Source organism: Scyliorhinus canicula, chromosome 1 (genome assembly GCF_902713615.1).
Source record: "Scyliorhinus canicula chromosome 1, sScyCan1.1, whole genome shotgun sequence".
In the NCBI taxonomy this organism is placed as follows: Eukaryota; Metazoa; Chordata; class Chondrichthyes; order Carcharhiniformes; family Scyliorhinidae; genus Scyliorhinus; species Scyliorhinus canicula.
The window spans coordinates 213260843-213275096 of NC_052146.1; the positions used below are offsets into that span (position 1 = coordinate 213260843).

A 14254-nucleotide genomic window follows, 5' to 3' on the forward strand; every position below is an offset into this window, starting at 1 on the left:
AACTAAGAAAATTCAGCAAGTCCACATTGACTCTTACCAATTTTAACAGATTCACCATAGAAAGCATCCTATCTGGCTGCATCAGCAACTGCTTGGCCCAAGACCGTAAGAAACTACAGAGAGTCGTGAACACAGCCTAGTCCGTCACGCAAATCCACCTCCCATCCATTGACTCTTTCTACACCTCCCACTGGCTTGGGAAAGCGGGCAGCATAATCAAAGACCCATCCCACCCAGGTTATTCTCTCTTCCAACTTCTTCCATCGGGCAGGAGATACAAAAGTCTGAGAACACGCAATAACAGGTTCAAAAACAGTGTTCTCCTTGCTTTTACCAGATTCACTGTTAAAAATGCAGAAAACACCAAGACATCTGGCAGGGCAGGCAACAGGGGACTTGCGGTAGATATCTTAATTTTACTTTTAATGAGCTTAATTCATAGAATCCCCACAGTGCAGAAGGGTTGGTTATTTGTACATCATTATGCTAAACATTTCCTTTTTTATCCTCAATCCTGCTACGTAAGGAGATTGACTGACATACACTGGAGGTTGCTTAAAATACTTTTAGCATTCATCAAAGAAACTTGCCACATACATGTATATTTATATTCATCGATAGAAAATGCAGGATCAAGCGGCAACATTTCAGCTACTTTCAGTCCACTTAATAATGGAGTGCTTGGACTGAGCTTTGTTGCCTCTATTTTATACTGCTTCATAGTTCCATCTTCTGCGGCAACTTCAATTTCAATTTTATTTAGACCATCTTGGAGGCCGACCGTTTTAGAACCACCTGAACCCTGGAGGAAAAAACAGCAATAATTTAAACAAATTACAAAATATTGCATGGATAATTATTATTGTCATAGCCATCTGGATATGTCTGATAGACATTGGCCAGTAAGCCTTGTCCTATAGTGCAGCTCCAATACTCTCCACAAGTAATGAAGGTGAAAATCATTCCTAATGACACTCAAGGAAGGTAATGTTTATACAGGCACATGAGGGACAACTACATAAACAATTTCTGGTGAAAGAATGTCTCAAAAGTGTCAATTTGAATCAGCTGTGGCATTCGTTGGCTTTGAACCAGCAGATAGTGGGCTGAAGACCCACTCCTGGATCGGAGCAGGGAATCTGGACTGATATGCAAGAGCAGCACTGAGAGAGGTTCTGACTTTCCAGTACGCCTTTAAACCAATACCATTTGTAGGTGTCGATTATAGAGGTCCACGGTATTACTTGAAGATGATTCTCCCTTTCAGCAGCATTACCTTCTCACTTATCTTATTTTGTTTGTGGTTTCATGTCGTGTGCATACTGGAGATTTTGTTTCCTCATAAAATATCATATCAAAAGCAATTAAATCAGTTCCATCAAAGTGGTTATGCTTGAGAATAAAAATCATTCTGTAAAGTAGTTTAATTTTTTCTCAAATGCAAGATTACCTGTTGTTAATTATACCTGGCTATGTGCTATCGTCAACAGCCAGTGCCCCCTCTCTGCCTTTGATATGACAGTATGTTTATATGTCAACTTTAATGTCACTGTTGAGCAGCTGCCTGCTTCTGAGATCTCTGCACTCCTCGGATTCTGGCCTCTTGAGCATTTGAGAATCTCATGATTCAACCATTAGCGGCTGTGCCTTCAGTTGCCTACCTCCTACCTCTGGAATTTCCTCCTAAGTCTCTCTGCATCTCTTTCATCCTTTATGATGCTCCTTAAAACTATCTCTACATCCAACCTTTTGGTCATCTGCCTTGATATCCCTTTATATGGTCAAAATTTTGTATTTATTTTGATAACACTTCTGTGAAGCAACTTGGGGCGTTTTATCATTGTTAGAGTGTGAAATAAAGGCAAACTGTTTCTGTTAAATAGAATAAACAATACTGAACCATGCCATTTGGTCTGTCTTATGTAATTTTGAAGCCCACATCAACAATGGATGATTAATAGCTCCTCCCTGTGCTGGCCTAGCAGGCTATTCATCTGTATTCAAAGTAGCTCACCACCACTTTTTATAAGGGAAAATTAAGCAATGAGTTGTGGCCTTGCTAACTATACTCAGATCCTGTGAGTGATTTTTTAAAAATGTTAGTATATGCAGATGCCTAGGCTTGAATTGTATGTCCCTGATGTTGGATAAAGCACTGCTGTTAGCCCTTGGCATCATCCACGGTGCCATGGGAAGCACTCTCATCTCAGAGTCAGCAGGTCGTATTTAAAGTCCCATTGTAGACACAAGCACAAAAATCCATGTTGACACTCCTATGCAGTACTGTGGGAGTGCTGCACTGTTGAAAGTGCTGTTGTTTGAGTGTGATGTTAAAATGATGCCCCTCAGATGGATGCAAAAGATCCTGGGGCACTTTTTTGAAGAGATGGGGAGTTCTTCACAGTGTTATAGCAATAATTATCCCTCAAATAACATTATTAAAGACCAGATCAACTAGTCATTACCATATTGCAATTTTTGGGAGCTTGCTGTGTGCAATTTGGCGGCCCCGTTTCATACATGACAACAGGTAGGGGCACAGAAACAGAGGAGGCCATTTAATCCCTTGAGCCTGTTCTGCCATTCAATTAGTGCATGGCTGGTCAGTGACCTAACTTCAAATACCACATACCTTTCTTCACATACGGTCTTAATCTTTAAATTCACTGTGATCACTCCATTCCTCAGAAAAAAAGCCACAACACAACCAACCTTAAAGGCCACAACACCGTCTTCAACCTTGCTTTCCTTTCAAAGTCCTTAAACATTTCACTAATACAAAAGCAGAATACTGCAGATGCTGGAAATCTGCAATGAAAACAGAAAATTGGATGACCCTTCATCAGAACGAAAATCAGGGGTGGGATTCTCCATTGCCCAACACCGAAATCCTGTTAGGCGATCGGGTGGAGAATGGGCTCCGACACCATTTTGACGCCGGTCAGCCACGCTCCACCCCCTCCGAAATGACATCGTCATGATGCGCGCCACGTGGTCGCAGTGGCATTGGCGCCTCATCGGCCGGCCCATCCGAGATGTCCACCCCTGATGGGCCGAGTTCCCGATGGCACGGATCACACGTGTGGTCACACAAATCGTGAACCCGGCGTGGCGGCTGAGGACTGTGACCACTGCCGCCACACTCACCCAGGGTCCTTGCTGCTGGCCGGGAAGGTTTATGCGAGGGCTGGGGGGATGGTGGGGGGTGGCCAGGGGGTGGACTGTGGGGTTGCAGATGGTGGGTTGGGTCGCGCACAGCCAGCACCATGTTATGCGGTGAGAACACTGCAGCTCTCCACACGTGCGCATGCACAGCCCAGGACTCAGCCATTCTCCAGGCATTTTCGGCGCTGGAAGCGGGAGTTCAAGTCAGCGCTGGTGTTAGCCCCTCACTGGTATCGGAATTGGTGAAGGGTTCGCGCCAATTCTTTTGATGTAAATCTCCCACGGAGTCTCCGTTCGAGCCGGCACTCAGCCACAGAAACAGAGAATCCAGTCCCAAATCTTTTGCGACTGTGACAAAGGTAAACTATCTGTTGCCCCTCCCTGTCACTGTTATCTTCATCAGCCTCATTGACCTCCGAGGTATCTGCATTTACGGAATTCTGGCCTCTTGAGCATCCCCAATTTAATTGCTCAGCTGTTGATAAAGGCCCAAAGTTCTGGAGTTCCTTCCCTAAACTTCACTGTCTCTCTACTCCTCTCTCCTCTTCAAAGATGATCTTTTAAACCTACTGTTTTGGGCAAGCTTTTGGCCAACTGCCTTACTATCACCTCATGCAGCTCACTGTCATATTTTGCTTTATAACGCTGTGAAGAACCTTGTGATATTTATTGCATTAAAGGTGTGATATAAATATAAGTTATTTCTGTTGTTTTATCCACCTTTTCCTATATTTCTTATTGCCTTTGGTTAACAAAAAAATCTATTGATCACAGAGTTAAAATTAATAATTGACCGAGCATCAATTGTTGTTTGCAGACGATAGTTCAAAACCTCTACCGCCCTTTGCATATAGAAGTGCTTCCTAACTTCATTCCTGAAAGGCCTGACTTAAATTTTAAGACTATTCCCCCCCGAGATCTAAATGACCCAACAGGCAGAAATAGTTTCCCTCTATTCATCCTAGGCAGAGCCTCAGTTCTGTGTCTCTAATTATCCTTTCAGTTCTCTTTAAAAGCTTTGATTAAATCACATCTTAACAATCTATATTTCAGGGAACACACACTAGTTCGTGTAATCTCTCCTCATTATTTAACTCTGAGGAGTTCATGTTTCATTTGGTTAATCTGTGCTGCACTCCCTCCGAGGTCAATACATTTTTCCTAAAATGCAGTGCGCAGACATGCCCACAGTACTTCAGGTTTGGTCTAATAAGGGTTTTGTATAGCTGAAGTGTGGCTTGTACTGTAGTCCTCAAGATATGAAGACCAGCACTCCATTAGCCTTTCTGATTATTTTCTCTACATGTTCATGGCATTTTAATGATCTGTAGACTTGGGCCTTCAAGTGTCTCTGGACCTCCATTGTTTCTAGATTTATAGCATGTACAAAGTACACTGCCCTATCCATTTTAGGTCCAAAGTTGATGTCTTGAAAATCAATTTATCGCAGGTTTGTCAACTTATTTAACTCATCAAGAGAAAGCTTCTAAAAATAATTCTGCAGGATAGAATTAGTCACATAGAAAAATGTGAGTTGACTGAGAAGAGCTAGAATGAATTTTTAAAGGGGAAATCGCGTTGACCTATCTTGCTGGAGTTTTTTTGAGGAGGTAACAGAAAGGGTCAATAAGGGTAATGCTGTTGATATGGTGTAGTTGGACTTTCAGAAAGCATTACACACAAACTTTTGAGAAAGGTTCATGGAATAAAAGGGAAATAGCAAAGTGGATTCAAAAGTGGCTGAAATAATAGGAAGCAGAGCGTAATGGTCAATGGACATTTTGGGCTGGAGGAAGGTTTGTAGTGGTGTTTCCCAGGGGTATTATTGGAACTTTTTTTTCCCCTTGTAGATTGCACGATGGGAAAGTTGGTCATGTACTATACTTAAAAGTGAACAATGATGCAAACCACAGGTGTATAGGTATAAGACCTCCTGTGGTGAACCACAAGAAAGGTCATAAGCCAAAGATAACAACTTTGTAGCAAAAAGGAGGAAAAGATTTGAAATTAGACAGCTAAGCAAGACCCTAAGCAAGAGGGTCATCTGACTTTTGTGGTCACAAAGGACTGTTAAGCGGGAAGCTTCATAAGGAACATGAGCAGATGTGTCCTGTTTGCCAGACATCGGGAAGATTGACCTCGGACACATGAGGGTCATGCACATATGTCATCGAACATTTGAGAAAGTTGTAGAAATTGGTATAAAGGAGCAAGGGATTGAAGCCTCAGGAGCAAAAACCATGGTAACAACCATCGCAGAGGCAACCCCAAGCCAGAGGCTCAGAGGCCAGTGAAGTACACCTGGAGAAAGGCCTAGCCAGCTGTTCTGTTGGGGGTACTTAAGGTTGATTAGTGAGTTACGTAACATTCATTAGTATATTGGGTTAAAGAGTCTGTGTGACATTTATCAAGTTTAAAGTATTATGATCCTGGACCAGACCCCAACAGTTGCTAGGATACTGGACAGAAACCCCAATATTTTATTTGAATTTTTTAAGACTGTGAGGAAAAGATACCTCACTCCAGGAATGATTGCACGCAAAAATAGGGATATGGTATATTAATATGAACTTTATTACTAACACAGTATTAAAATATTTTTAACATTGCACAAGAAAAATAGCTTACAATTATCCCTCAATAATAATGATAATAATGTTTGAACAATGTTTGACAGAGTCATCCAGACTTGAAATGTTAGCTCTCTTCTCTCTTTACAGATGTTGTCAGACCCCAATTGTGAGTATTTTTATCACTTTGGTTTTTCCCCTTCGCTGTCCCGGTCGCAAGCCTGTCCTACTGCCTGCTGCTGGAGACGACCCTACGAGATTCAGGTCAGTCCGGCGAACCCCAGAAACTTTAAAAAAAAGCTACGGGTTTGAGTCCCTGAGGATCAATTCCTCTAAAAGCTACGGGTTTGAGTCCCTGAGGATCAATTCCTCTAAAAGCTACGGGTTTGAGTCCCTGAGGATCAATTCCTCTAAAAGCTTGGGTTGGAGTCCCTGAGGCTAAAATTCCTCAAAAGAACCAGGTTGGAGTCCTTGAGGCTAAAATTCCTCAAAGAACCGGGTTGGAGTCCCTGAGGCTAAATTCCTCAAAAGAACCGGGTTGGAGTCCCTGAGGCTAAAATTCCTCAAAAGATCCGGGTTGGAGTCCCTGAGGCTAAAATTCCTCAAAAGAACTGGGTTGGAGTCCCTGAGGTTAAAATTCCTCAAAGAACCGGGTTGGAGCCCCTGAGGCTAAATTCCTCAAAAGAACCGGGTTGGAGTCCCTGAGGCTAAAATTCCTCAAAAGAACTGGGTTGGAGTCCCTGAGGCTAAAATTCCTCAAAAGATCCGGGTTGGAGTCCCTGAGGCTAAAATTCCTCAAAAGAACTGGGTTGGAGTCCCTGAGGTTAAAATTCCTCAAAGAACCGGGTTGGAGCCCCTGAGGCTAAATTCCTCAAAAGAACCGGGTTGGAGTCCCTGAGGCTAAAATTCCTCAAAAGAACCGGGTTGGAGTCCATAAGGCTAAAATTCCTCAAAAGAACCGCGTTGGAGTCCCTGAGGTTAAATTCCTCAAAAGAACCGGGTTGGAGTCCCTGAGGTTAAATTCCTCAAAAGAACCGTTAAAATCCTCTAAAGAACAAGGGTTGGGGTCCCTAAGAAATAGTTAAAAGAAGTAAAGAGGTATCGATGCCAACATGGTCCTTGTTATTACCTAAAACCTTTGCGATAAAAGGTTCCCGTTAACTTTGTAAGGCGGGGCAGCACGGTGGCCTAGTGGTTAGCACAACCGCCTCACGGCGCTGAGGTCACAGGTTCGATCCCGGCTCTGGGTCACTGTCCGTGTGGAGTTTGCACATTCTCCCCGTGTCTGCGTGGGTTTCGCCCCCACAACCCAAAAATGTGTAGAGTAGGTGGATTGGCCATGCTAAATTGCCCCTTAATAGAAAAAAATAATCATAAACAGGGCAAAAAGCGTGCGGACCCTGACATAAAACACCACACACGTAATTTCCTTAACCAATTGGAAAACAGGGCAGGATAACCCTGTAATAAATTCAAAATTGGATTAGTGATCTAAGATCGCTATTGAAATTGTAATCAGAAGGACCACCTGGCATCAGATAAAGGGTATAATGGGTAATATGTTAGACACCACTTTTGAAAGTGGCAGTGCACTGCAAACGCTTTGTGAACAGTATCCGGAACACTCTAAGCAGCTGAGATTATTATGGGGGGAATTGCATAAAAATTTAGGAGAAGAAAAATGGCCACCGGGGGGAAGACTAATGCATTAAAATTGGGTATAAAATTGACAGAGAAAGGAATAGTGAAAACAGCCACGGTCTTAAAAAAAAAGGAAAATGCGCATATGGGAAAAGAACCAAGTTATTAGGCTATCCGCCTTGAATCTGTATATTAATCCATGTGAGTTTACGCTTAAGTGGGATAAGGTGCTGTCAGGGCCTGTGGAGTTCCCAGATCTTATCTCCCAGAATTCTGACATAATGAACTGCTTTGTTACTGATACTCAGGCCTTCGTGTGAATATTTTCACCCCTAACATTTGGTGTAAGTCTAGAAGGATGTTGCTAAGCTGGACGCCGCTCGAGCCGGTGGACAAGGCGAGTAGTCAAACCTCTGACCGCCAAAAATTAGAGTCACTCGGCAAGGCAGACGGACGGTGAGGTAACATCCAACGAATCTGGTATCAAGGCCAAATGAGTAAAAGAGTCAGTTTAAAAAATTTTTTTTTTTTCAGGCATACTTGCTTAAGAGATGTTCTTTGAGACTGTTTTAAGAGATTTACCCGAATCCTGTCAGAACAATGCAGGATTTCTAGCTGAAGTCTTCAGAGATTGTCTTCATGGTTTGACATCCAGGAATCAACTGAACAATCTCTGCTTCTCTGATAAAATGCCTAGTACTCTAGCTCCTCTGATTAGTTACATCATCTTATCAACCTGACAGAATATCACCAACTATCTACTCCCCAGGAACCCTCTCAATCCAAACAAAAATCCATTGGCCCAAGCTTTTACGATACTTTGATTGCACCTCTGTCTCCCAAAAAGCCTAGCTGCCTTGTGAACCAGGATTTTTTAAAACACGATTGTGGCAGTCTCACACATTACCTAGGACTTTTAACTCTTACTGCACCAAATAAATATAATACAATATATCTGAAATTTGTAATATTCATCACAAATGTCTGTGTGACGGCACTGTTGCACAGTGGTTAGCACTGCCGCCTCACAGCCCAGGGACCAATATTTGATTCCGACCTCAGGTGACTGTCCAGATCTTGGTCCGTAGCACTGTTGATTATGGGACCTCAAGGGCACATCAGAGTTTGTTTTCATAAATGAAATGAGCGTTTCAATCTCTACCATCCTTTCAGGCACTCACCACCCTATGGGCAAAATAACTATTCAACTTCCCCTCTAATCCTTCTACCAATTACTTTAAATCTGTGCCTCCTGTTTCTTGCAAATGCAAAATATTGCAGGTGCTGAAAATCTGAAATAAAAACAGAAAATGCTGGAAACATTCAACGGGTCAGCACAATTTGTGGAGGGAGAAAAGAAGAGTTAATGTTATCTAGTCTTTCCTCATAGATAGAATTCCTCAATCTGGGCAACATATTGGTAAATTTCCTCAGTACCCTCACATCTCAGCAATTTGCTCTCAAGCCCACACGTCCATTCTTGGGTGTGGCGCCCGGATGTGGCAACTAGGGGTTTTCTTATTGCAGTGTTAATATAAACCTACTTGTGACACTAATAAAGATTGTTATTATTCCTCCTGCAGTCCAAAGATGTGCAGGTTAGTAGGATTGGCTATGATAAAATACCCCTTGGCGGGGTTACGGGGATAGTGTGGGGGTCTCAGTAGTGTGCTCTTTCAGAGGGTTGGCAGAGACTCGATGGGCCGAATGGCCCCCTTCTGCACTATAGGAGTTCTATGATGAAATTGACATATTAGTACAAACAAAGAGTCTTTAAGTGAATACTATTAGTCTTGTGGAGTGTGACTTGCCAGTTGTAAACTCTCGAGGAATAGAGGGGTCAAAATCCTGACATATATTAATGATCTAGATCTTGGTGTGCAGGGAGCAATTTCAAAGGTTGCGGGTGATACTAAACTTGGAAGGATTGTAAACTGCGAAAAGAACATAAACAAGTTGGTGGACAGTGGGGTAGTAGATAAAGTTTGATGTGGAGAAATGTGAGGTGTTGCATTTTTAAAGGAAGAACAAGGATAGACAGTATAAAATAAAGGATAAAATTCTTAAAGGGGTGCAGGAGCAGAGGAACCTGCGTGTATTTGTGCATAGATCATTGAAGGTGGCAGGACAGGTAGAGAGAGCAATTAATAAAGGATACAGTATAATGGATTTTATCAGTAAACACGCAGAGTACAAGGGCAAGGAGGCTATGCTGAATTTTTACAAGATCTCAACTGGAATATTGTGTACAGTTCTGAGGGCCAGACGAGAGGAAGGGCGTAAATGCATTGGAGAGAGTACAGAAGAGATTTACAAGAATATCCCAGGGATGAGAAACTTCAATTATGAGGATAGATTGGAGAGGTTGGGACTCTTCTCCTTGGAGAGAAGGCAGCTCAGAGGAGATTTGACAGAGATGTTCAAAATCATGAACATGATGGTCTGGACAGAGTAGATAGGGAGAAACTGTTCCTGCTCGTAAAAGGATGAAGAATGAGAAGACTCAGATTTAAAGTGAAACAAAGCAAACGTGATGTGAGAAAAGCCTTTTCACAAGAGTGGTTGAGGCCTGGAATGCACTGCCTAGAAGTGGGGTGGAGGCAAGTTCAATAGAGAAATTCAAGAGGGTATTAGATGATTACTTGAATAGAAACATATGTAGGGGTATGGCAATAAGCCACGATGCTCACAGACATGATGGGTCAATTGATCTTCTTCTGCAGTGTAACAGTTCTGTGATATCAATATATCTTTGCAATGTCACATTTTCATCTACTATGCTTACAACACCACCTATCTTTGTGTCAGTGGCAAACTGGGTGTGATGATCGGAATACCTTGCCCCTTTAAGAGGCTTGTGATGATCGGAATACCTTGCCCCTTTAAGAGGCTTGGAACCCTGGCGACTCCGCCTCTGGCTACGCCCCCTGGGAAACAGTACTTAAGATGAGACTCCATTTTGCAAGCACACTTCTCATGGATGCTGCCATTGTTCACTGCTTATTAAAGCCTTTGATTACTGACCTAACTTTTGCGTCGTAATTGAGAGTGCCTCACTGGGATATACATTTTCCCATCCCATCCTCCAAGTTGTTAATTAATAAGTTAAGTCATTTCAGACTGTGGCGCAGTTGGTACATCTTCTCCTCCCCAGTTGTGGGTTCAGAGACCAGAGGACAAAAATATATGCACTGATGCTTCATGCAATACCCTGGCAGTGCTGTACTGAACTTTGGATGAGATGCTAAACTGAGGCTTTGTCTAGTGGACATAAAAGATCCTAAGGTACTACTTTGAAGAAGGAGAGGGGGTTATCCGTGGTGACCTGATCAACATTTATCTCTCAATCAAAATCACGAAAAACATTTTTCTCCTCCTTCAGTACCATAACCCAAAAGGGCATTGGCAATCATGGATCTCCATTAGATTGGTCCCTGAATATGCTGACAAAGTACTGCACAGGTTTGCTATTGTCTTCTACAGTTGGCTCTCCAGGAAACTTCCCTGTTTTTACCACCTGCCATCAGGCGTATTGGAAGGATTGTCAGGCTGATAATGAAGAGTCGTACAAACTCGCAACGTTAACTCTGTTTCCCTCTCCACAGACGCTGCCAGACCTGCTGAGCTTTTCCACCCATTTTTGTTTTTATATGAGCATCCACATCTTTTTGTTTCTATCTGTGGCCATCAAGTCCTTAAGTGGGACTTGAAACCAGGCATTTTTTGGCCCAGAGGTGGGGACGGTAACGGCTGCGCTACAAGACCTCCTAAAAACAGATTATGTGGGTCATTATCACATTGCCATTTGCAAGGGAGCTGGCTGCCCGAAAAGTGGCTGTCGCGTTGCCTCCATTCAAAAAGTGAATTTTAGGTTTGGAACACCCTGGGGTGGTGATGCAGACACCATGGGCGGAATTCTCCGCTCCCGGGAAAAATCGGCAGGGCCGTCATGAATTCGGCCGAGTTTCACGAAGGCCTCGGAGGCCGTTCCTCGCCCCCTATTCTGCCCTCCCGGCGGGGCTAGGAGCGGCGCTCCGTAACTCTTGGCCGCGGGGGCGTCGCGCCAAAAATGACGCGGCCGGCGCGCCTAATGCGTCAGCCCGCATGCGCAGGTTGGCCGGCTCCAACCCGCGCATGCGCGGCTGACATCATGATGCTGACAGCACGAACCCGCGCATGCGCGGTGGCCGTCTTTCCCCTTAGCCGCCCTTGATCTTGCGGGGCGGCGGAGGGGAAATAGTGCGTCCGATCTGGACGCCGGCCCGATGATCGGTGGGCACCGATCGCGGGCCGGTCCCGTCCCGAGCACAGTCGTGGTGCTCTTTCCTTGCTAGGCCACCTACAAGCCCCAAACGGGCTTCTCACTCCCGTTTCACGACAGCTGCGACCAGGTGTGTTTGCCGCCGTCGTGAAACGGCCGCGAATGGCAGGCCGCTCGGCCCATCCAGGTCGGAGAACGGCGATCCTTACGAGCGGGGGGGGGGGGGGGGGGGGGGGGGGGGGGAGGGGGGGGGGGGAAATCGCGGGGGGGCGTGAAATTTGTAGGGGGCCCTCCCCTGATCCTCCCACCCGGCGTGGGGAGCGGAGAATCGCGCCCTATATATATGCTCAATGTGTGTGCGTAATAATCTTTATTATTGCCACAAGTAGGCTTACATTTACACTGCAATGAAATTCTGTGAAAATCCCCTTGTCGCCACACTCCGGTGCCTGTTCGGGTACACTGAGGGAGAATTCAGAATGTCCAATTCATCTAACAAGCTCGTCTTTCGGGACTTGTGGGGGGAAATCGGAGCATCCGGAAGAAACCCATGCAGACATGGGGAGAATGTGCAAACTCTGCACAGACAGTGACCCAAGTCAGAAATCGAACCTGGGACCCTGGCGCTGTGAAATAACAGTGCTAACCACTGTGCTACTGTGCCACCTATGTGTATGGGTGTGTATATACAGCTGCAGGGGCCATCCCTCTCCCTCATATACACACATAATGATACTTACAATGATTTGGTAAGAGGCGTGGTTGTCACTGGTCACCGGGTTGATAGTCAAACTGGTCACATCGTTGCCCAGTATCACTTTGTAAGTGAGGATGTCAGCGTTGAAAGCAGGCTCCAGTGTTCCATGAGAGATCGTCAGCTTCTTGAGGTTGCAGTCGTCCATCTCTTCCCCTCTATGTGAGGGTGTGTGTGGAGCTGTGGGGGGTTGTGTGTATGGGTGGATGGGATGGGCAGTGTGGGGGTTTCTGTGTGTGTGTGAGGGGGTCTACGGGTGGGTGGGGTAGGTTGTGTGCGTGTGGGGAGGCAGATTGTGTGTGTGAGTGTGGAGGTGTGTGGGTGGGGTTTGTGGATGGGGGGACTGTGTGTGGATCTGTGTGTGTGGCTGGGTGTGGGGGGGATTGTGGGCATGTGGTGCGGTGGGAGTCCGTGGGACGGTGGGGGCAGTTGTGTGTGGGGTGGTACAGTAGGGAGTCTGTGGTGATATTCTGTGTATGGGGTGGTGCGGTACGGAGGTCTGTGGGGTGATTGTGTGTGTGGATCTGTATGTTTTGGGAGGGTTGTGTGTGGGTGGGTGGTGTGGGGGGGGGTTTATGTGTGAGAGGTGGGTGTGTGGCTAGGTGTGCGGTGATGGGGGGATCTGTGGGTGGGTGTGGGGATTGTGTGTGGGGTGCTGCTGGGGATCTGTGGGTGGATGTTGGCAGTGGGAGATTGTGTGTGTGTAGGGGTGGTGCGGTGGGGGGGGGGGGAGTCTGTGGGTGGGTGTGGGGTTACTGTGTGTGTGGGGTGGTGCGATGGGGTGGTCTGTGGGGTGGTGTGGTGAGGGGATCTGTGGAGGGGGTGGTGCGGTGGGGGATTGTATGTGTAGGTCTGTGTGTGTGTGTGGAAGGTCTGTGTGTGACTGGGTGGTGCGGGGGGGGGGGGGTCGGTGGGGGGTTTGTGTGTGTGGGGTGGTGCGGTAGGGAGAGGTCTGTGGGGGGGAATTGTGTGGGGTGGTTCTGTAGGGTGGTGGGGGGATTATGTGTGTGGGTCTGTGTATGTGTGGAGGGTCAGTGTGTGACTGGGTGGTGCGGTAGGGGCTCTGTACGGTGGTGGGGGGATTGTGTCAGTGGGATGGTGCGGTGGGGGGGGGGGGGTCAGTGGGATGGTGCGGTGGGGGGGGTCTGTGGGGGGATCTTGTGTGTGGGGGGGATTGTGTGTGTGTGTGGGTCTGTGTGTGTGTGTGAGGGTCTGCGTGACCGCTCCTGTTGTCCGCTCTCCTCACTCAGCCGCCCAACCTCAACATGTCGCCGCTCCCATGGCAACCGACGCCTTTCACAAACACCGAGCCATGGCGGCGGTGGGGTGATTATCACCAAACGCCCTTTGATCCACGAACCACAGAATCAGCAGATCGCGCACAAGAGTATTTGAAGGGCGGCGGGTTTATTGAATTTTTTCTCTCTCTCTAACGGACGGCCTCCTCCTCCCGCCGGATTGGACTACATCTCCCGGCAAACCCTGCACGCCCGGCACATGCGCACTACCGAGCTGCTTGGCCAAAACAGTTAATATTCGATTTTCCCACTACTAGATGCAAACGCGTCGGACGATCTTCCCGAGGAAGCGCTTAAATTTATTTCTCACGCCCCGATCCGAATTTGAAACCTTGTCCTTTTGTTTGACGTAACAACACGACTACAACCACCGGCATGCCCTGTGCGCCTTGCGCATGCGGTGGACTGGCCTCGACATTTCTAACATTCCACTAATAATCAATTATTCCATGATGCTGCGGACATATATTGAATTCTACTCAGTGTTCAAATGGTAGATGTGTTTTTTTCGCGTCTGTTCCAATTCGGGTATTCACCAAACGTCACCTGAAATGACTAAAGGTCC

At 46.1% G+C, this 14254-nt stretch overlaps 1 protein-coding gene across 6 annotated transcripts in view; it reads right to left on the bottom strand.

Annotated features, from left to right (window-relative positions):
• The window catches only part of LOC119971545, a 189266-nt gene extending 176625 nt beyond the window's left edge, over nucleotides 1–12641 (bottom strand). For 5 of the 6 annotated variants that reach the window (XM_038807223.1, XM_038807241.1, XM_038807231.1 and 2 more), the window contains exons 1-2: nucleotides 12378–12641; nucleotides 598–802 (exon numbers count right to left, since the gene is read on the bottom strand). In XM_038807223.1, coding sequence (XP_038663151.1) covers nucleotides 598–802; nucleotides 12378–12539 — 367 coding nt within the window. In that variant the 5' untranslated portion in view covers nucleotides 12540–12641. The remainder of the gene's footprint in view (nucleotides 1–597; nucleotides 803–12377) is intronic. The other variant, XM_038807251.1, reaches the window with a different exon arrangement.
• Between the last annotated feature and the right edge of the window lie 1613 nt (nucleotides 12642–14254).